General features: G+C 45.4%; 1 protein-coding gene across 10 annotated transcripts in view; it reads left to right on the forward strand.

The window, feature by feature from the left end:
• The window catches only part of LOC311253883 (uncharacterized protein), a 34,856-nt gene that overhangs the window by 5,590 nt on the left and 6,822 nt on the right, over window positions 1-22,444 (forward strand). For 4 of the 10 annotated variants that reach the window (XM_084384350.1, XM_084384351.1, XM_084384352.1 and 1 more), the window contains exon 4: window positions 21,881-21,999. The exons of 2 other annotated variants lie outside the window; for them this stretch is intronic. In XM_084384350.1, coding sequence (XP_084240476.1) covers window positions 21,881-21,999 — 119 coding nt within the window. Of the gene's footprint in view, window positions 1-13,313; window positions 13,437-16,469; window positions 16,627-21,880; window positions 22,000-22,444 lie in introns of all 10 variants that reach the window. 4 more of the 10 variants (XR_014621999.1, XR_014622000.1, XR_014622004.1 and 1 more) reach the window with 2 other exon arrangements.

The following is a 22,444-nucleotide window of genomic DNA, read 5'->3' on the forward strand; positions in this document are numbered from 1 at the left end:
TTTGACACTGCAGCCCTGGCCCCTGCTGGCTCTCCTGTTGACTGTCTCCAGCCACCACAGCTTCAGACCCCCCCTCCTCCTCCTGCTAGCACCCCATCCAACTTCTTGAGCACCTCACACCCATCCCCCACTCCTCACACCTACTCTGGCTCCCATGCTACCTGGCCTCCTCTCATTGTGGACTCCAACTCTCCCCCTCCTCGACCTGCACTGTTTACACCGCTTCATGTCAGGAGACAGCTGAGCAAACTCCCCGCCGGTAAGGCTGCAGGCCCTGACGGTTTCAGCCCACGGTTTCTCAGAGCCTGCGCCGAACAGCTCTGTGGAGTGCTTCATCGTGTCTTCAACATGAGCCTTAGCCTCCAGAAGGTCCCTGTGATATGGAAGACGTCCTGCCTCGTTCCAGTGCCAAAGACGCCGCAGCCCAGTGGTTTCTCGGACCGGTGGCACTGACGTCACATATCATGAAGACCCTTGAGAGACTCGTCCTGGAGCAGCTCAGGCCTATGGTCAGGCCGCACCTGGATCCCCTCCAGTTCGCCTACCGGCCCCGGATTGGAGTCGGGGATGCCATTATCTTCCTGCTGAACCGTGTCCACGCCCACCTGGACATGCCGGGGAGCACTGTGAGGGTCACTTTCTTTGACTTCTCCAGTGCTTTCAATACCATCAGGCCTGCTCTACTGGGTGACAAGCTGACGGCGATGCTGGTGGATCCCCCCCTTGTGTCCTGGATTGTGGATTACCTCACTGGCCGACCACAGTACGTGCGCTTGCGGAACTGTGTGTCAGATGCTGTGGTCAGCAACACCGGGGCTCCACAAGGGACTGTCCTCTCTCCTTTCCTCGTCACACTTTATACCACGGACTTCAGCTACCAGACAGATGTCCCCATTATGGACATCTAAATCTACCCAGCTCAAACCAAACTGGGGACAAGTAGTGGCGGCTCCAGAGATTTATTACTGGGGGGTCCATGGGGGGGGGCCGGATTGTTTATAGGAGGTGCTAGTGAATTCTGACACAACAAACACCAAAAAAATAATCTTAATAATAAGATTTATTGATCCCAGATTAATATACTGTACATAAGGGTTTTGTGTTTTGCTTTACTTCAATTATCAAAACAATCATACAATCAACCCAGTATTTATGTCCCCTAACCAAATAACATGACGGCACAAAACAAAAACAGCAGCTGATCACCATCACTCCAAAACTAAATAGAAAGGGTTCCAGATCTTGTCCGACTTGTGTTTCAGGCTGTAACATGTAACATCATAAGCACTGTGAATTATTTTAACAAGCACCACAGAGAACATCTGTAGATTTACAAAATAGTGCAACTGTGAGCAGCAACAAATGTAGCACAGTATATAGTTAAATATACAAAGCCATCTAACAAAATAAACTGTTACAGGCTACATAACTTGTGTGTCACTCCTCTTGTGTGTCCTATAAACTCCTCTCCACTCCCATCCTCCTCTGTTCTCCCCTCCTTTTAGGGCTCCACTGAAACTAACAAACAATAAGTAGCATAATTCAGACCTGTCAAAAAAGAATTGTGTACTCACTAGTCATAAGAGAATGATCCGCCTGTTGTTGTGATTAGCTGCGAAGCGGTCAATGACTGCATCCACATCCAGTTCTTTGGTCCTTTTTGGAGCTGATTGCCAGCACACCCAGATTGCTGGTTCGGGCATATCCACTTCTGTTCCTGAGGTAGGTTTTTAAACGCCGTAAGCAGGAAAAACTCCTCTCACATGCAGCTGATGTGATGGGCAGTGTCATGGAGATGCACACAAGTTTGCACAGGTCGACAAAAGCATCCTTGTATGTCCTCAATAGCACCAGCACATCATGGGTGGTGCTGACAACGTCCCCACTTTGTTTTTTCCTCACAATAAGTCTTTTTACCTGGTGAAGTTCTGCTCCAAGGTTTTCCTCCAAGACTCTACAGTGTTTAGCCATGGGCAAAAGGGCATTTTTGTCCATGAATGTCTTGTGTTTGGGGTTAACAGCTGCTGCTCCTTTCAGAATGTGGCAGCTTTCAGAAGAAAATCGCCTGTTCAATTCACTGATTAATCTGTCGATTACTGGGGAAAAAGCAGTGCTTGCAATAGTCATCTGAAGTTTCCAGTGGCTCTTTTGATCCTGTTTGGCTGTTCACCACAAACTCCAGCAGGTGGCGGGGCTGTTTTTTTCTCCTCACTTGTGGGCGCTGCATGTCAATGCTAAGTGACTCACACATGTCACTGGCACAGTCCCAGATTTTTGTCCATGTTTCAGCATTGCGTTTGTCATTGAGGGCATCAACAACTGCAAAGACCAGGTCAATGGCAGATGCCAGCTCCAAATCTGTGGCCTGTAGATGATCAGATAAGGTTTTTGTGAGACTAAATATGCTCTCCAGCATATAGATGTGCAGAACAAACTGTGCATCAATAAGTCCAATCAGTGATTTCGCTTCAGTAGCTCTATGAGCATTCGTCTGGTTGCTCACATCCACAAGAGTTGCTAAGATATAAGGGATTGTTCTTTTTATTGCCCACAGTGTAGAATATTGGCAGGCCCATCTGGTATCTGATAGTCTTTTCAGTTCTGCTGTTCGTTTAGTGGGCTCGAGTTCTTGCTGTTTCTCCATGAACACCTTGTGTGTCACTGCCCCAGAAAAAAAGTTGTACAGCATCTGGACTGTTGCAAAGCATTCTGCAGCTGGTTTCACATTATGCACACAGTCAACTAAAACTAAGTTTAGTCTGTGCGCTTCGCAATGGATGTAAAGTGCATGTGGCACTTCTTGGCGAAATTTTTCCTGGACACCGTTGTTGCACCCGGACATGACAGATGCCCCGTCATAGCACTGTGCAATGCATGCATTTTTGTCTATGTTGCACTTAGCCAATGTCTGTTTAACTGACTTGAGTAAAGACTGTGCATCCAAGCCATCTGCAGGGATAAAGTCCAGAAACTCCTCATGAATGTTGTCATTATTTAGGCAACGCAGAACAACAGATATCTGCTCTTTCTTGCTCACATCTTTTGTTTCATCCACCATTAGAGCAAAGTGCTCTCCTAGCTTAACCTCGTTGCTTACTTGTTCTCTCACCATGCTGGACATAATATCAATCAGCTCATTTTGAATATCATGGTGCACATATTTAGCATTACCGGGTCCACTAGATAATTTCTTTGACACAGTACTGTCAAATTTCCCCAGCAGATTTAACAGTTCAAGGAAATTACCTCTGTTGGTGGACTGCTCATCCTCTCTGTGCCCCCTCTGTCCAATCGTTTGACAAGCTGTAAACTGCAGTGACTCCACCACTGCTTGCATGTACTGCCTGTTTTCTTGTACAATCTTGCTATGTCCAGTATCGAGGTGCGTCAAAATCCTCGACCCGCTTTTCTGTTTTTCCTTAAACTCACACCATCCTTCCATGGCTAGTCTGTGAGAAGCACTTGCATTGTGCTGAGCCAGTTTCTCTGCTCCTTTTCTCCAGTTTGTGAACCCGGCATGGGTGAAGCTCTTTTCTGTGTGACTCGGCCCATGGCCAAGGTGGTGGAAAAAATGCCTACAGGCATGGCAAATGGCCTCATCAATTGACAGCGAGTATTGCAGCCACGAATACTGTTTGAACCACAAGTAGTTAAAACTCCTTAAAGTTGGCTGGGAATAGGATCCAAATCTCTGACGCATGTATGACTGGAGTTGAGGCCGCCTCGGTCCCTCTGCTGGGTCTTGGCTCAAATCCACAGGGCCACCAAGATTCCTGCCGCCCGTGACCACAGTTTCACCGCTCGTTGAAGCACGCCCTTCCATCTCGGCACCGTTCTCATTTTCGTGTCTGTTAGCATTACCTCTGGTCTCAGAGTCAGAGTCTGTTGTTGTTGGAAATAAACCCTCTGCGGATGCAGCAGTCGCCGCTGATTCCGCTGACGCCGTTCCAGTTAATGCCTCTTCCTTGTCTTCATCCTCCCCTTCATTCTCATTCTCCACGTTTGGCACCATCACTCTATCCTCCATGCTGGCGCTGGAATGTGTGTGTGAATCGCCGCAACCGCCATCGTCCACTCTCACTCATTTTTTTGGGATAACGAAAGTAAATCGGTCCATGATGCTAACTCGCAAGCTAGCGGTTAATAGCCTACGCCAAGCAACGTCAAAAGGTCAAATGTAACGTGCCGTCTGCGTGCGAAACCAGCCAATCAAATCACGTGACACAATAGCAGCAAGGGTCATCATCATTTAAAAAAGTTATGCCGGTGGCGGCAAGGAAGTAGATCCGATGATTAAATGGCTCCTCGGGATCCCCCTGCTCCATGTTGATCCATCTGAAGATCCCTGAGAACCTCTTCTCTAAAGACTTTTTTAGTGCTCTAACTATTGTCACAATCTGCGGCAGCTGCACTTCCATCTTGTTGAGGTAAGTTCCAGGACGGTGGGGACCAACATGCTGATGGTAACCACAATATCTCCTTCTGTGAGGTCTGTTGCCTCAGAAAAAGGCTCAAGCACAGTACAAAGGTCTTTCAGCTTGGGCCCATTCTCGGACTGAAAACGCAATATTTTCTGTATCACATTCGCTGCACATTTCTGTGACAGCCCTGTGGTATTGCTAGCTGCCGGGATAGATTTATTAGCCCCAAAGTGGGTCTCAAACATGTCTCTGACCTTAGAACTGCTGTGAAGCAGGGTTGTGAACTTGGTGGCCTTAGCAATGGCTCTTGCAATTACCTTCACTTCTTTCATGCCATCACTGACGACCAGTTGGAGCGAGTGTGCGAAGCAAGACAAGCGTTCACCTGATGACCACGGCTGTTCAAAGTCTTCTACGTCCTCCCACATCATTTCATCATCAAGGTCATCACTGTCACTTTCAGGTTGCTCTGAGTCTGGCAATCTCACTTTAAGGGCCCGCTTCATGTTGGATATGTTATCCGTCAGAATGAAGCTTATTTTGTTGCTAATGCCATACTCCTCAACAATTTCATCAAATTCTGAGGTGATTCGTGTCTTGTACTTATTTGTACCTCGTAATACAACAAACGGACCAGAGACCAAGACGTGTAGTTGACTCTTTACTGAAGCATCACTTCCTATCTGAACACTTGCGCATGCGCGCTCATTACATATCCAAACCTGCTCACTACATCTCCCCCTTTAAACTGAGACTTTCCACTTCTTTATAGAAAACTGAAATCATATGCTATTAAAGCCTAATGCAGATTTTACCTTCTACGCAGGGGAACAGATGACATGTTAACCATCACTGTAAACATGAGCATATATGTAAACTGGTTAGATTAACTGGTTGATTTCAATGTTACATCACTTATCACATCTCATTTTCTCTCTTTTTTTTTTTTTTTTTTTTGAACATTAAGGTAAGTACATAACCTAACTGAGAGGTAGGGTAGACTGCCTGATCCTCTCTGTTGTGGTATGGAGTTTATTCTGCTCCATGTATACACACAACACTAAACTACAAATTCAGTCTTTTCACAGGCTTGACTTCCCTGCCAGCCCTGGTGTGTTGTGCAGAGTCTGGCTGGTCCTTAGACGATGAAGGCACCACTCTCAGGTGAGAACGGTTTCTCCGGAGACTGCCGGTGGAGGTTTGAACCACATAAGAGCGTGGTGTCCCTGCTGAGCCAGAGACGACTCCTGTGTGTGTTGTGTTCCGTATCCAAACCTTCTGACCTGGCTTGAGAGGTGGTGTCTCCCGTGCTCTGTGTCGTCTGTTGTATCCCTCAGCCTGTTGTCTTTTCAGCTCCTGGTCTTTCAACTCAAAAGCCCTTAAGTCCGGCCAGGCTGGTGTGAGGGTGTTTGGACTCACCGGAAGGGGTGTTTGAATGTTTCGCCCCATCAGGAGCTGTGCAGGTGATACTCCATGAGCAAGAGGAGTTGCTCTGTACGTCATGAGTGCTTTGTGAGGGTCCTCACTCTTCTGCAGCAAGGCTTTGACAGTTTTTACTGCCCGTTCAGCTTCCCCGTTGCTTTGTGGGTAACGGGGGCTACTGGTTACGTGTTGAAAGTTGTAATCCTTAGCAAAATCTGCAAACTCAGTGGCAGCAAACTGTGGTCCGTTGTCTGTGACGAGTGTATCCGGCACTCCGTGGCGGCTAAAGATGGCTTTCATCTTCTCGATCACAGCTGTTGCTGAAGTGCGTGTAAGATTGACAACTTCAATGTAACGTGAATAATAATCAATGACAACTAAGTACTGACCCTTCTTCCACTCAAATAAGTCAGCTGCTAGCCGCTCCCAAGGGCGTGAAGGCAAGGGTGTGGTTATCAGAGGTTCTGTGGCATTTTGACACTCTTTAGCGCAAATTTCACACTGACGTACTTTCTCTCTGATTTGTGTGGTCAGCCCTGGCCACCACACTGATTCATGCGCCCTGGCCATGCATTTCACCATGCCTTGATGACCCTGGTGTAGTTTGTCCAAGATGTCGTTTTGCATGCTTAATGGGATCAGTATCCTGTTTCCTTTCATTAGCAGGCCATCTACCATCAGCAGGTCATTTCTGTATTGCCAGAAGGGCTTTAACTGTGGTGCCGAACTGTTTCTTTCCCACCCTGTGTGGATCAGGGAGGACAGCTGCTTACACACGGGGTCTTCCTCCTGAGCTCTCCTTATTTGTAGCAACTTCTCAGGTGAGGCTGGGAGCTGCTGAATGACCTCCTGGATATGAGCGTTCACGTCATTCTGAAGCACAAGGTCATCCTCTGTTGCTGTCGACTGTAGTGGCGCTCTTGATAAAGCGTCGGCTGCCACTAGGTTTTTTCCTGGTACGTGTATGATCGTGTAGGAAAAACGCATAAGTCGTAACCTAAATCGCATGATGCGAGGTGGGACGTCATCAAGCGGCCTTGAGCTGAGGAGACTGATCAACGGTTTGTGATCTGTTCGCATCACAAAGTGCAGACCCAGGAGGTAAGTCTGAAATCTTTCGCAAGCCCAGGTGACTGCAAGGGCCTCCTTCTCAATTTGGGCATATCTGCGCTCTGTCTCAGTCATACTGCGGGATATGAAAGCCACTGACCTCCAATCTCCTGAGTCTTGAAGCTGAGACAGCACCCCTCCTAACCCATACGAAGAGGCGTCTGCTGACACTCTTGTCGGTTTGTCTGGGCTGTACTGGGCAAGGACAGCAGATGAACTGAGCTCGTCTTTCACTCTATCAAATGCACTCTGCTGCGCTGCTCCCCACATCCACATGTTTTCTGCTTTCAGGAGTTCTCTAATAGGTCCTGTGAGCTCTGCAATGTTAGGTGAGAACTTTCCCACATAGTTGACCATTCCCATGAAGCGCTTCACATCGGACACGTCTGTCGGTGGTGGCATCTCCCTAATCGCTCTGATCTTCTCTGGATCTGCATGTGTGCCTTCTGCACTCACAACATGTCCAAGAAATTTGACCTGCTTCACGGCAAACTGACATTTGTCATTTAGAGTGAGGCCATGCTGCTGCAGTCTTTGCAACACTTTATGCACTCTCTCATCATGTTCTGTGGGGGTGGCACCGAAAATCAGGATGTCATCTGCATGACATAAGGTTCCCTCCAGGCCGTCCAGCAGTTGCGTCAATCTCTTCTGGAAGTGCTCAGGGGCCGACGATATACCAAAAGGGAGACGATTAAAGCAATAACGACCAAAGGGCGTGATGAAGGTGGTGAGTGGGGCTGAAGCTCTGTGCAAAGGCACCTGCCAAAAACCAGCAGTGGCGTCCAGTTTGGAAAAAATTCTAGCTCCGGCTAGTTTAGCTAGTGTTTCATCAACTGCTGGAAGAATATGTCGCTCCCTGCACACATTTTCATTCAGGCGGGTTAGGTCAACGCATATTCTAATTTTTCCATTTGGTTTTGGTACTACAACCATACCTGAGCACCACTCTGTAGCTTCCTCTATGGGAGAAATAACACCCATTTCCTCCATCCTTTTTAACTCTTCTTGGACTTTTCCCCTTAATGGCAATGGCACGCGACGTGGCACAGCGAGGGCAAAGGGAGAGGCATTGTCTTTTAGTTTAATTTTGTATTCTCCCTGTAGCTTACCTAAGCCAGTGAAAACTCTGGGATATTGTTCTTTGTAGCTTGTTTCCGCTGTTGTGATAGCCTGTACTGGATTGAGCAGGTCAAGGTCTTGTATAGCAGGTAATCCCAGCAAAGGAGTCACTAAACCTGGCACAACGTACACCTGCTGCTTTGCTACAGTTCCATTATGGCTAATCTCTGCAGTAAAATGTCCGTTCACCTCTATGGGAGCGTTGCTTGGTCCACACAGTCTTTTGGTTGTCGGTAACAGCCCCCCGTGTAGCTTTTTTGAGTACAAGCGTGCTGGGATAGCTGTCACTGCGGCGCCCGTGTCCAACTTGAACACCATCTGCTGGCCATTCACTGCAACTGACTTCTGCCAACATGTGTCGGATTTTGTACAATTCACTGTGCCCAGGAACAATGACTCAACTCTCTCATCCAAGTCACTTTCTTTAATTTCCTCCATTCTCATTTTAGTTTTACAGACAGCGGCGAAATGTCCCTTTTTCTTACATTTCTTGCACTCAGCAGTGCGGGCGGAACATGCATTGAATGAGTTTTCATGTATCCTTCCACATCTGCCACATTTATCATTTGCATAATTTTGCACTGTTCTTTCCTTCGGCTTAAAGCCACTCTTCCCATGTGGGGAGAATTTCTGTTTGAACTTGAATCCAACTGCATCCATGTTTGCCTCAGTGGCATCAGTGCTACTTCTTAATACAGGCTGTTGCTTTTTAATTTCCTCACTTTGTCGGATTTTCGTCGTAGCTTTCACAAGAGTTAGCTCAGAATCTAGCTGTAATTTCTCTGAAAGTGCGTGGTCTTTGATACCTACGACAAGGCGGTCTCTGATCATCTCATCTTTGAGAACTCCATACTGGCAATGCTCAGCCATTTTATGCACAGCTGTAATAAACGCTTCTGCCGTTTCTCCGGGCTCCTGGCGACGTTTGTTGAATTTAGCTCTCTCGTAGATAACGTTATGCTTGCAAATGAAATGCTTGTCAAACGCTTCTTTTACTTTGTCATAGTTTTTCTTGTCCCCATCCGACAGTGCTAACGTGTTCAGAACATCATCCGCCATATCTCCCATAGTGTACACTAGGGAGTTCCCTTGATACTCTTGACTTTTTTGATTAAGTCCTGCTGCTATGCGGAATCTTTCAAAGCGTCGGCTCCAATGTGGCCAACTACCAAAGTCTCCGAAGTCAAATGCTTCTGGTGGACTAATCGAAAATAGAGAATCCATTCTGTTTTACTTTCCGAAGGCTCCCCTCTGTATCATTGACCGATGTTGTGTCAACGTAGCTTCACGTTAGCTCTGCTAGTTCACTCACTTCACTGGAGTTGGCGAAAAGTTCTCTTCCCGTCGGTAAACTGCAACGAACCTTCCGTTTACTTGCGTCGGGTAGTTGCTTTCTTATCAGAGGCGAGGACGGTCACTTCTGACACCATGTCTTGTACTTATTTGTACCTCGTAATACAACAAACGGACCAGAGACCAAGACGTGTAGTTGACTCTTTACTGAAGCATCACTTCCTATCTGAACACTCGCGCATGCGCGCTCATTACATATCCAAACCTGCTCACTACAATTCGTTCACCACAGTGCTTCCCTGTGAAATGCCGACAATCCAGCAGAAAGGATTTTTAACTGTAGGAGTCCTTGTCTTCGCAGGCAATATGCGCAGTAACCCCAAGGAAGGAGTGAAGCCTCCTGTCAGACCAGAGGTCGGTTGTAAGCGCAACACTTGCCTGAGCTTCCACCGCTTTGATGATGTCATCCTTAACCTTACTGACTAGATAAGGTATCTGCTTCTCTGTCAAGCTGGTCCTAGACACAGGAGTGTATTTGCAGTCTATGACAGAAAGAAAGTGTCTAAAATTTGGATTTTCTACTAGAGACAGGGGCAGAGAGCATCCAATGACATGGTCCTGGAGGATGGCTTGTGTAATGGCCTGTTGCCTGGATGAATGGGCATATAAGTGGATTCTTTGTGCAAAGGAAGGTATTGTCTGCTGTGTGGTGTCTGCCATTGCCAGTGATGCAGGTCCTGCTTTGTACTCCAAGTACCTGCAAAATAGGGAAAGAGACATCTGTAAGACATCTGTTCATATTCAACCACAACCAACTGTCTTGCAAGTGATATGAAAATTAAGTGTACAGTCTGTAAGGGAAATTCTCCTTTGTGAGGTTGAGAGTTGCTAAATCTCAGAAGAATTGTAGACTCAGCGTGATGAATCGGATCTCTTTAATACATGCAGCATGGAGCGAAGACCTGAAGTGTTCTCTCCCGTCTTCCAAATGTTTCTGACTTAAACACAAAACAGAGTGGGGGGTTACAACATTTCTTCCCAGAACAATGACCCCTTGATGTTTGGTGGATCGTCTCTTTCCCAGGACAGTGACCCTTTTGATACTTCATTAGAATGTAAATTTCATCTACCATCTATCTTCCTGTAACACCCCAGACGAGAGGCAATTGTCTCTCGTCTGACTCTGACACTTACGGCAAAAGGGGTTTCTCCCCTTTTGCTCTCACATCCTGATATGGTGTTTACAGTATATTTCTTACTCAATGGAAAACTATTTAATTTCTCACAAGTCTAAACATCAGGTCTTTGCATTATGAAACCTAAATCCAATCCAGTATGACACATTAACAGATCATCTCTGTATTTGACTTCATCTTTTTGCATAACTGCAGCACTATGCCTGCTCCTCCTGTCAGCCAACTAACTCATGTGTATTGCTGCTGATAAGAAATGAAACCAATCTTAACAGAAAATACACTTCTGCTCTATAAGGTCTGATGTTGTTCTCTACAGAATCTGTAGCTTAAACCATTCTGCAGCTGTAGTGGCATGATAGGCTCATAGGGCCACACAGAAGTGGACTTAACCGTGTTAACCACATCACACATTATACATACATGTACCATAAGGCTGTGTGTGTGCGCGCGCTCTCACGGATTAACAGACTGTGTGCAGCGACACTGTGCCGTACCGTATCCACCCCCCCCCTTAAGACAGTGATGAAAGCCATGATCCCAAACAAAGAAAATACTTTCTTTATGTTTTACTGGATGACTGCGGTATGGAGAGTCCCACCATATGTGACGGCACAACACCTGACTTGGACATCAACTACATCACATCTGTCACCACTATTGAAGAAGAACCCTGCTCAAGTCAGGACCCCAATGGCAGCGTAGTTGTTGGTGCTTTCCAAAAAAAAATGGCAAAAGAGTCTACAATAAGAGACACTTCTGTGTCTATTGCAGTAAGCCATATGCCAAAATTGCAAGGCATCTTGAAAGTGCACACCAAGATAAAATGGATGTGTCAAGAGCTCTTAGCTTTCCAAAGGGATCCAAAGAGAGAAAACAACAGCTAGAATATATTCGTCACAGAGGCAACTATGTTCATAATGCTGCTGTCATGGAGTCAGGGAAGGGGCAACTTGTCCCATTGAAACAGCCACCAAAAGAAGTGCAGGCAACTGATATCATGAGCTGTGCGTACTGCCAAGGACTCTTTACAAGAGAGGTTCTGTGGCGACATGTGCAAATTTGTAAACTCAAGCCTGGGTCAATCAAACCAAAGCCCGGAAAGAACCGTGTTCAGGCTCTGTGTACATACACAGGTCTTGTGCTTTTGCATATGAACAGGCACTTGTGGGAAGTTTTCAGTGCTATGAATCCCAGTCCTTTCAAAGAAATTACAAAAAAATGGCCGCGTGAGTTTGGAGAGCACATGCTCAATAAAGGTGGGATGACAGCAAAAAATCAACAGTGCACTTGAGAAAAAATGTGTGAACTGGGACGACTGCTGGCTAATGCCAGGAAATTTACATATTTACATTACACAATTTACAATAACAAAGATGGAGGATTTTATTAATTATACCTAGAGTTGGTCAGAGCTGTCAAAGTGACATGCGGCTATGAGAGCAGCACAAACACTTTTGCCATTCCGTTACTTGCAACTAAACTTGGAAACTCTCTGGTAAAAGTCAGTAAGCTCATCAAAGCTCAGGCGCTAATATCCAATGATCAGGAACTTGTGAAGCATGCCACAGAATTCCAGCAAGTGCACAGTGAAAAGTGGAATGCAATGGTTTCTGCAACAGCACTGAGGAACATTGTTGAAGCCAAGTGGAATGCACCAACTGTAATTCCCTTTACTGAAGAAATTCAAAAAACGCATCGGTTTCTAAATGACTTCCAAGGTGAATGCAGTGGTGCGCTGTCCGAACGTCCTTTCTACAAAGGCCTGGATAGATCTGGCAAAGGTCTGTTTAAAACAAACCCTGCTATTCAACAGATGCAGGGAAGGATGCATTTTTGTCAAGGGACACATCTGAGCCCCATGAGGATTTGAACTGGGCACTGTCTGCAGAGCTTTTTTCCACCTCAGACATTTCTCAACGATTATCATCAGAGGAAAGCGAGGCAGACCAGTTCCAATTCTTCTGACTTAAAAAATGCTCTGTGCATTAGACATCCTTGAGAGGCTTGAGGGGTTCTTAAAGACAATTGTTACATGTTTGCGAGACCTGCAGCTATGTCACACTTCCATGGTTCAGACTGCATTCGTGGCTTTGCAAATGCGTGTGGTGCAAAGTGTCCCAAGGCATTGACATCAACCAAACTGTGAAAGCATTCTGCGACCCTTTCAACAGTCCTGAACAAGACAGACACGGAGATGGACCAACTGGCCAACTTTCCACGACATCAGACTACATCGTGAGTTCTATCGACTCGCTGAGAAGACGCTGCAACTCGCGAAGATCAGCAAAGTTTTTATGGCACTTGAGCAGGAAAGATTGGTCGAGTTCCATGACAAGAATTTGAATGAAATCACAATTGATCCAAATAGTATGTTTGATTTCCATTCTCCTTTGTCTACCATTCTTTTTGTTTGACCAGATTTATAAGCTTGGTATGTCTCCTGCAGACAAAGTTCTGGGTAGTGTTGATAAAGATGGGTGCAGAGAGGAAGGAAACCATTCACCTTCTATTGATGGTATTTTTTATTTAGTTTTTAAGTAGGTTGTTGTACCATTTATTTTTGTCTCATATTCAAGATGACGTCTTTTATGGTACATTTCCTCACAACGTTCAAATACATTTGCAAATTAACACAAATATAGAATTTTAAAACTTTAATCTTTTATGGCACTGAAGTGTTTTGACACTTTATGGTCAGCATTGTTACAGCACAACTGAAGAACATATCTGACTAAATTATGTATTTCAGCAGAAAATAATGTTGCAGGTAATGAGGGGGATAACATCCCACTAACACGCAAGAGACGCAAACAACCATCAGCAGAGGATGGCGCATATTCTGGAGATGGTGCTGTAAGACCTTCTTGCAAAGGTGAATTTTTACACAAGATCAGTAGATGAAAAGCGTTTGAAAATAAACAAAAGATTCCTTCCATCTTTTCAACCCTGAGTTTGGGGGTGCAGAGGCATTGTTGCTGATCAGGTAGAATAAAACAGTCACAACCTGGTATAGTTTACTGCAACCATTACTTTTACTGAAAATATTTGAATTACATTATCCCAATTCTGCTTAAATTCTTCAGTAACATTTGCAGTGAAAGATATTTCCTTGTAAGTGTGATATTATTTATTTTACTTTAAGTATAGGTAAAGTAAAAGATCAGAATACTACGCCCACCACTTCAACCAAAAATATAGAAATATAGACACTGCATTGGCTGCTGGATTGTACCTCAACGTCGCCGCCATATTTGACCTGGCAAAGACTCGCCTGTGCACGAATACAAATAAACAAGGGAACTGTGGTTTTTCTGGGTGAAAAGTGCTATAGCATTGTAATTTCTCAACTGGTTTTGAGAGTAGTAAAAAAATAGTAATAAACCATTGAATATAAAAATGGCTCATTGAAATTAGTTGAGAAATTCAAATGTTATAGTGCTTTTTAATCATAAAAAGCTCTGTAAGCTTTACTTATATACATTTACAGGCCAGTCTTGCCCAGTCTGATATGGTGGCGAAATTGATGTATTGCGGTAATAAACCAAAGTCAGTGCAGCATGTACATGTACATGCCTTTTGTAAGCAACATTAACACGTCAGACTAAATAAGAGCTTGAGTCCCTGTGAGCTTCAATAGATTAAACAGTGTTTAAAAGATTGGTTAATTGAGCCTTTTTTCAGGTAAATACTGGATGTAATTCAGTGACAGTGAAGAAGTTGATTGTAAATCAGTTCTACAACATTCAAATGCATTTGCAAATGATGAATGCAAATACAGAATTTTAAAACTTGAATCTTTCATAGCACTGAAATGTTTTGACACAATTTTTTTTTTTATGGTCCGCATTGTTACAGCACAATTGAAGTATTGTCTTGTGACGAAGAGGACATCGTCACCTTGCTTTGCACACATGGCACCACGCACTTTGGACTGAGTGTGACTACAGTTTAATAATTGCACAGACACTTTAAGAGGAGCACCAGCACTTTATTGGAGATTTGCACAATACATTTTAACACTATTTTTTGCACATTTGTATGGATATGTTTATCGTATTTATTGAACGTTTATTGTCCTTGGTCGGGTCTTGGTATTGCAGGTGGGTGCTGTGTGTGCCACGCAGCTCCACCTAGAGCAGAGGGACAGAGGGTTAACAGTGCATAATAATTGTTAATTGCTTCAACAAGGAGCTAAGCTAAGAATTTGTATTGTGTTGCTCAATAAGTGCATGCAGTGAAGAAGTCAAGTGTGTTGTGTACTCACCAGTCTTGTCTTCAGGGTGTGCAGTCAAAAGGCTTCCCCCAGTAAAAAGGTAACCAAGCGTAAATTGGTGTGGGGGTGGTGGATGTGTGTATTGTATTTTAGTAAATGTAATATGAAGTGGGATGTGTATTTTTTTTGTTAGGGGAGGCAAATGAGGGTGTGTATATAGGTTACTGATTAGGTAGTGTAAATATAGGAATAAAAATGGTGGATTAAACATGTTGATAGGCAGTGGATCCCTGTGGATGGAATCTTCCAGGGTCATTAGCTGTGACACCAGCTGTCGTACTGATGTGTTTATGCTGTTTGCTGAGATGGAGGAATAAAGAACCACCTCTGTGACCCACCTTAAACCTGCCTGTAGATCATTTTTTGCTGCACCATCCAGCCGTAATTGTGGTCATTCTCACAAGTGGTGTCAGAAGCTGGGGCCCACGTTACAGCAAAGGATGCCAAGGCAGGGGAAGAAAAATGTCCAAGAAGAACCAGATGAGGGGCCCTGCGGAGCAGGTGCTCCAGACACCATGACGGATGCTAAAACAGAAGACAAGCTGGATGAATTAGCAGGTATGGTGAAATCACTCATGCGAGCACAAACGGAGAGAGACCAGCAAAGAGAGAAAGAGTCCTCACTTCAAGAACAGCGATGGAGACGCATGCAGTATCAAGTCTCCCAAATGCAGCAACAAGTTAACATGAGGAGAGAAGAACAAAGAACAGAGCCGGACACTATGGATGAGAGTCAGCGCCCACAAATAAATGATGAAAATTATGGTGATTTTGATGACCCAGATGAAATGATGAGCCAGGCAAGTTGGGTTGTCAGACAGAGGGAACTCAAGCTACTGCCATTATGTCCAGATGATGACATTGAGCATTTCTTAACAACATTTGAGAGAATGGCCCAGGTTTGTCACTGGCCTAAAGATGGATGGGCTGTGCGTCTGGTCCCTCTGCTCACCGGCAAAGCCCGCAGTGCTTGTGTTCTGATGGACATGAAAGAATCTGAAAGATATGAAAAAGCTCCCCAGACAAGAGGACATCTTCCAGACCCGCTGCATCCGGAAGGCTAAGAGAATTACCAGAGACAGCACACACCCTGGTCACTGCTTCTTTGCCCCGCTGCCCTCAGGAAGGCGCTACAGAACACTGAGCGCCCCCACAACAAGACTAAAAAACGCCTTTACCACAGAGCTGTTACACTACTGAACTCCACCCCCCTCCCACACTGAAACCCCCCCCCATCAACACACACTTACACACACACATTGCACTACTGGTCCCTTTAAGGCTTGGACTTCTTTGCACACATTTTAATTATTGTTATATTGTTGATTGTTTTCTTTATATTTTTATATTTATTTATATGTACAAGGCAGCTGGAAGGCTACTCCAACAAAATGTCATTGCCTCGACAATGACAATAAAGACTATTCTATTCTATTCAAAGTTAAAGCAGCAATTCTGGCAAAATATTAAATTACACCTGATACTTACTGCAGAAGATTCCGGTCCCTCAAGTTTGAGCCTGGTGAAACTCCAAGAGAGCTGTATGTGCATCTAAAAGACCTTTTTTGCAAATGGGTTAAGCCAGAGAAATCAACAGTTAAAGAACTAGTTGACACTATTATTCTTGAACAGTTCCTGAGGATGGTCCATGCAGAGCTGGAGATCTGGATCAGAGAGCATGACCCCAAGACAGCAGAGGAAGCTGCACGCCTGGCCGGCATCGTCACATCAGCCAGAAAAGGAAGCTGAGCTGCCACCTTTGGCTGGGAGAACCACCAGGTCCATTCAAGTAAGTCCTCTGGGGGTAAACAGGGGCTTGGTCAAGTCACGAGGTAGATGGTTTTCAAGTGATGGGCAGTTTACTCCCCAGGCCACAAGCTATGCTAAAAGTCGATGTCAGGTGTTACCACTGTAATGGTTTAGGGCATAGAAAACCATTTTGCCCAGCTTTGAGCCACACTAAACCATCTTTCCTTTATTCTGCTCCAAGGCCAGCTACAGTGGGTACAGTGAGGGACGCAGGCCATGCAGCCCCAGTTCTGATCAATTGAAAGCGTGAAATAGCATTACTTGACTCTGCAGGTTTTCAGACTGTAGTTTTGTCCGGTTTGGTCCCCAGAGATAAATGGAGTAAAGACAGATCACGGATAAGCTGTATTCATGGAGATGAGCATGTTTATCCTACAGCTGAAGTTTATCTGACTGTGGGGGGGGGCAGACTTTAATGTTGCCTGTGGCATTAGCTCCAACATTGCCATACACTCCAGGCCAGTGGTTCTCAACCTTTTTAAGTCGCGACCCCCAATTCAATATGCACTGCTGTCCGCAGTTGAATACATTGTGATCTCGTTGATCTGCTCTGTACATGCGACATCTATTGCACGTCTGTCCGTCCTGGGAGAGGGATCCCTCCTCTGTGGCTCTCCCTGAGGTTTCTTCCGCATTTTTTTTTCCCTGTTAAAAGGGCCTTTTTTTGGGGGCAAGTTTTTCCCCACTCGAATCGAGGGTCGAAGGACAGAGGGTGTCGTCTCTGTACAGATTGTAAAGCCCTCTGAGGCAAACTGTGATTTGTGAATTTGGGCTATACAAATAAAATTTGAATTGATTTGACCCCCCCCCACCCCACCCACACACAATCAATACACCGTAGGCTACGTCGAATTTACAAATCAGACAAGCACTTATGATCACACTTCAGCTATTAGTTTCTTTATCATTTTATTTTGAAACACTTTTGAATATTTTCAAACAAGAGTCTGACTTTTCACGTGAGTTACAGACCGACGATGGTCGCTACATCCCATCATATTGCTGGTAGTTGAGCCGGTTAAAATGTAAACAATTAACGCAAACTTTTTTTCTTTTTAATGAAATAAAATGATAACCAGCACATGCTAATTAGGAAGCCTTAACAAAACACACTGGGGAGAAAAACTGCCCATGTTTCATTTTAAACATCTATGTTGCTGAGAGCTTAAACATGAAAAAGAACGTCATAACATTGTGTCATAACAACAACTTAACAAGTTTTGTTAAAACAAACTCCTAACTCTATAAACGTTGTCTTCTTTTTTTTTTCTTCACAAAGCCAAATAGCTGCAACCACTATGTAATGTGATGGCTGGGCCTTTTGTTTGCCTCTTGTTTGAACAGAGCAGCTGCATTCTTGGCTTTATGTTAGACACGGCCACGCGAAGATCACTCTCAACTCTGAGGAGTCGTGATCTGTATTTGTTTTTCAGTATTCATCTGTATTTTGTTGTCATTCATCTGTATTTTGTTGTCAGTGCAGAAAAGGTCTTTTCACACAGATATGTGGATGCAAATGGAAATAGTACATCGGTTGCAGCTTTTGACAGTGCTGCGTACTTTGTTGCTACTGACAACCAGGACTCTTCCAGTGCGCATGCCGAGATAGCAGTCTGTAACGTGCGGTCAGAGGAGAGATCTAGCAGGGCGTCCTGCAGCTCTGATGGCAGGTGATGTGCGGTGGAGGTGGTGAAAGGCTGGCATATCCAGTCGTACTTTTCCGGCGTGTCATCATTTGGGAAGTACTTATTGAAACTTTCAAGCAGGCTTCTGAGGTGAGAGGCAATAATTCCTTTCATAGTTTGAATGGTTATGTCGTAACTCTCCATAAAGTCATCAAGCTCAGGGAACATTTCAACACTTCCCCCTTGCACTCGCACAGCCCACCACTTCAGCTTTCTCTTAAATGCCATGACCTTATCAGAGAGAATAAGGACATTTGTGTTTGGGCCTTGTAGGGACAAGTTTAAGCTGTTTAGTTTGTCAAAAATGCTGGCTAAATATGCGAGGCTCGTGACCCACTTTGGGTCAGTCAGATAGTCAGCAAGGGGAGAACTACAGTCTGATAAAAATATGCGGACCTCCTCACGCAGTTCAAAGAGCCTCGTTAAAACTTTGCTGTGAGAAAGCCACCTGACCTCTGTGTGAAAGAGAAGTCCTTCGTGGTCTGATCCCATTTCATGACAGAGTGTGGCAAAGAGTCTGCTTTGCAGTGGCCGTGATTTAATGAAATTGACAATCTTAACTGATGTTTGGAGGACACCTGCCAGCAAGTGCTTCCCTGTGGATCATACAGTGCAGAAATTTCACATGGGGGCTACCTCTAACACGCAGGCCCTCAAACCTTTTCTTGCCCCCTGCATAGCTCCAGCTCCATCTGTGCACACAGAGACACAGCTCTCCCATCTCAGTCTCTCTTTTTGTATGTTACTGTTGAGCTTGTTGAAAATGTCCCGTCCAGTGCATGTTCCCTCCATTGATGAGCAAAACAACATGTCCTCGTAGCTGTACCTCACAAAGGCCAGCAGCTGCGCATCTCCTGACACATCTGTGCATTCATCAATTTGCTCTTCCTCACTCTGTCAATGAGTTGCTCTTTAATGTCATTTGCTATGTCCTGAATGCGGCGCCCCACGGTGTCATTTGACAGGGGAATGGTTAAAGAGTGTTAGATATTTTCTCCCCATGCATTGCTCTTGTGATTGCTACAGCTGCGGGACGGATGAGACTCTCCGCAATCGTGTGAGCCTTTTTCGATTGAGCCACCAGATATGCGACCTCATATGAAGCTGCCAGGGCCTTAGCAGGGACTGTAGAATATTCACTCACCACTGTTTTTTGCCTTTTTAGTTCTTGCTCCCTGCGCTGAAAAAAATCAATTGGCTTATAAGTTAAGCTGCTGTGTTTTGTCTCTAAATGTCTTTTTAGTTTTGCTGGCTTCAAGCTCTCAGTGCCATATGTTTCTCAGGTGGTGGTTCTGGTGGCTGATCTTGGGACCCCTGCTGCTGCTGCTGACTGTCTTGTGCTGGAACACTTTTTCTTTTAAGCCATCGCTCCATTTTTCCAGCTAGCAAACTTGCTGCAGCTGTGGCTAAAACAACAACGCGCCTTTTTTCTCTCTTTTTCTTTTTTTATTTCCCCCCACGGTGAGAGGCGGGGTAGAGAGAGAGCCGTGTCTGTATGTGTGAATGAGAAGGGCAGACATGCAACTGGTTTTGAGTAATAAAATGCCTGTTTGAGACCAACCGCTCGTCGTCCTTGTAACATCCGGTTGGACGCTCATTATTTTGCGCATTTATATTTTTCCAAAATGATTTGGCGACCCCCAGAAATCATCTCGCGACCCCAATTGGGGTCAGGAATGGCTGCTCTAGGCGATGATGTACCCACACTCTATGACCTTATGACCCCGCCAATATGCAAACCTGACGGGAGCAGTGAGGAGGATCAGAGTTCAGTAGCCGATTTCAGTGAGCCATTGAGTGATTCAGTCACATTGCCTGTGTCACCACCAGAGTGCAGAGGGAGTCCTCAGAGAGCTGCCTTTCTTTGAGGTAGACTGGGAAGCAGGGCCAGTTAAACCTCACAAGTCACAAGCACAGTGAAGACGGGAGAAGCTAAAGGGTTCACTTAGACAAGGAGCACAAAGCTCTCCTTAACCACCAGAACTGCTTGATTTTGAGTTTCCCCCAGATTTGAGCTCACTGCAAAAACAAGATGTGACACTGAAGCAGTAGTTTGAAAAGGTGACAGATGTGGAGGGTGTTCAACAAAATAACCCAAGCTGTTTAGATGATGACACCTACATGGTGAAGGAGGGTCTTCTCTATCAGAAAAGGGGAAAAAACTGAGACTTTAGCACTGCCACAACAGTTCAGACAGAGAGTTATGGAGATGGGGCATTCAATTCTATGGGCAGGTCACCTGGCTTTCCAGAAAACTCTGAACAGGATTGGAAGCTGCTTTGTTTGGCCAGGGATGTACACTCAAGTCTCTCAGTGCTGTGCTTCCTGTGAAACCTGCCAACTAACCTCTGCTAGAGGAGTTACACGTACCCAATTACAGTCTTTGCCCATCATTGATACACCTTTTGAGAGGATAGGCATGGACATTGTAGGCCCATTTGAGAAAAGTTCCTCAGGCCACCTTTACATTTTGGTCATGTGCGACTATGCCACACGGCACCCTGAAGCCTTCCCTCTCAGGTCTTTCAAAGCTAGACAAGTAGCAGATTGCCTTTTACAACTTTTTTCTAGAGTAGGCATACCCAAGGAGATTTTAACAGACTGTGGGACGGATGGGCTGATGGAGCGCTATAACCAGACACTGAAAAACATGCTGCGCAAGTTTGTGTCTCACACAGGTTCGGATTGGGACTGCTGGCTGCCATACCTGCTGTTTGCGTACAGAGAGGTCCCATAAGCATCTACGGGCTTCTCTCCGTTTGAACTGTTGTATGGGCACCAGGTGAGAGGACCGCTGGACCTGCTGAAAGATTACTGGGAGAGTTCGAAGCCAGAAGGAGAAAATGTGGTAGCATATGTGGTAAAAATGAGGGAGAGACTGGAGAAGATGATGGCGCTTGTACATGAACACATGGAGTCGGCTCAACAAAACCAGAAGGTGTGGTATGATCAAAAGGCCAGAGAGCGGGTCTTTCATCCAGGCCAAAAAGTACTGTTGTTGTTGTTGCCAACCAGTGAAAGCAAGTTGCTGACTAAGTGGCATGGACCATATGAAATCAGCAAACGTGCGGGTAAGGTCACACATGAACTTTTTATGCCGGACAGGTTTAAAAGATACCAGACTTTTCATGTTAACCTGCTTGAGGAGGTCCAGGTGCGTTCAGAGCCTGTGCACCAGCAGCTTTTGGTCCGTGAGGTGCAGGAGGAGGATACTGTTGACAAGTTCTTCCCAGCTACCACCACAACAGCAGAGGGCCCAGAAGTGGACCTGTCACATCTGTCTCTCACCCAGCAGGCAGAGGCGAAGCCCCTGCTTGACCCAGAACTCTTCAGGGAGACACCAGCTTTCACCTGACTGGTGCAGCACAGGATTCGGCTGAAGGGAGATGCCCCAGTGCAGTAGAAAAGCTACAGGATTCCTGAGCGGTTGATTCCTCTGCTGCAAAAGGAAATTAGGCTGATGTTGGAGCTGGGAATAACAGTGAGTGGCAGGCCCATTGTATTGGTCCCAAAGAAAGATGGTACTCTCAGATTTTGTATTGATTTCAGATACCTGAATACAGTGTGCAGCTTTCGGTACATCACCACACTGGACCTCAGCAAGGGCTACTGGCAGGTTGCCTTAGCACCAGATGCCAAGGAGATGACAGCTTTCAGAACACCATTTGGTATGTATCTGTTTAAGGTCATGCCATTTGGTCTCCAGGGGGCGCCAGCCACGTTTTAAAGACTAATGGACCATGTTTTGAGGGATTTATCTGACTGTGTGGCTGCATATTTGGATGATGTAGTTATTTTCAGCCAATCATGGGAGGAGCATATGGTGCACCTGCAACAGGTGCTGCAGAAAATAGAGGCACCCCCATCTACCCCTCAGACACTGTCATTAAGTTTGCCGATGACACGACTGTAGTTGGCTTGATCTCAGAGGAGGATGAGACAGCTTACAGGCATGAGGTGGATCATCTCATACAGTGGTGCGGAGCAAACGACCTCATCCTCAACACCTCTAAAACCAAGGAGATGATCGCTGACTTCTGTAGGACTAAGGTGGAACCGTACGCACCCCTCCACATAAATGGGGAGACGGTGAAGGATGTAGAAAAGCTGAAG

The sequence above is a fragment of the Pagrus pagrus genome (genome assembly GCF_965226575.1).
Source record: "Pagrus pagrus genome assembly, contig: HAP1_SCAFFOLD_60, whole genome shotgun sequence".
In the NCBI taxonomy this organism is placed as follows: Eukaryota; Metazoa; Chordata; class Actinopteri; order Spariformes; family Sparidae; genus Pagrus; species Pagrus pagrus.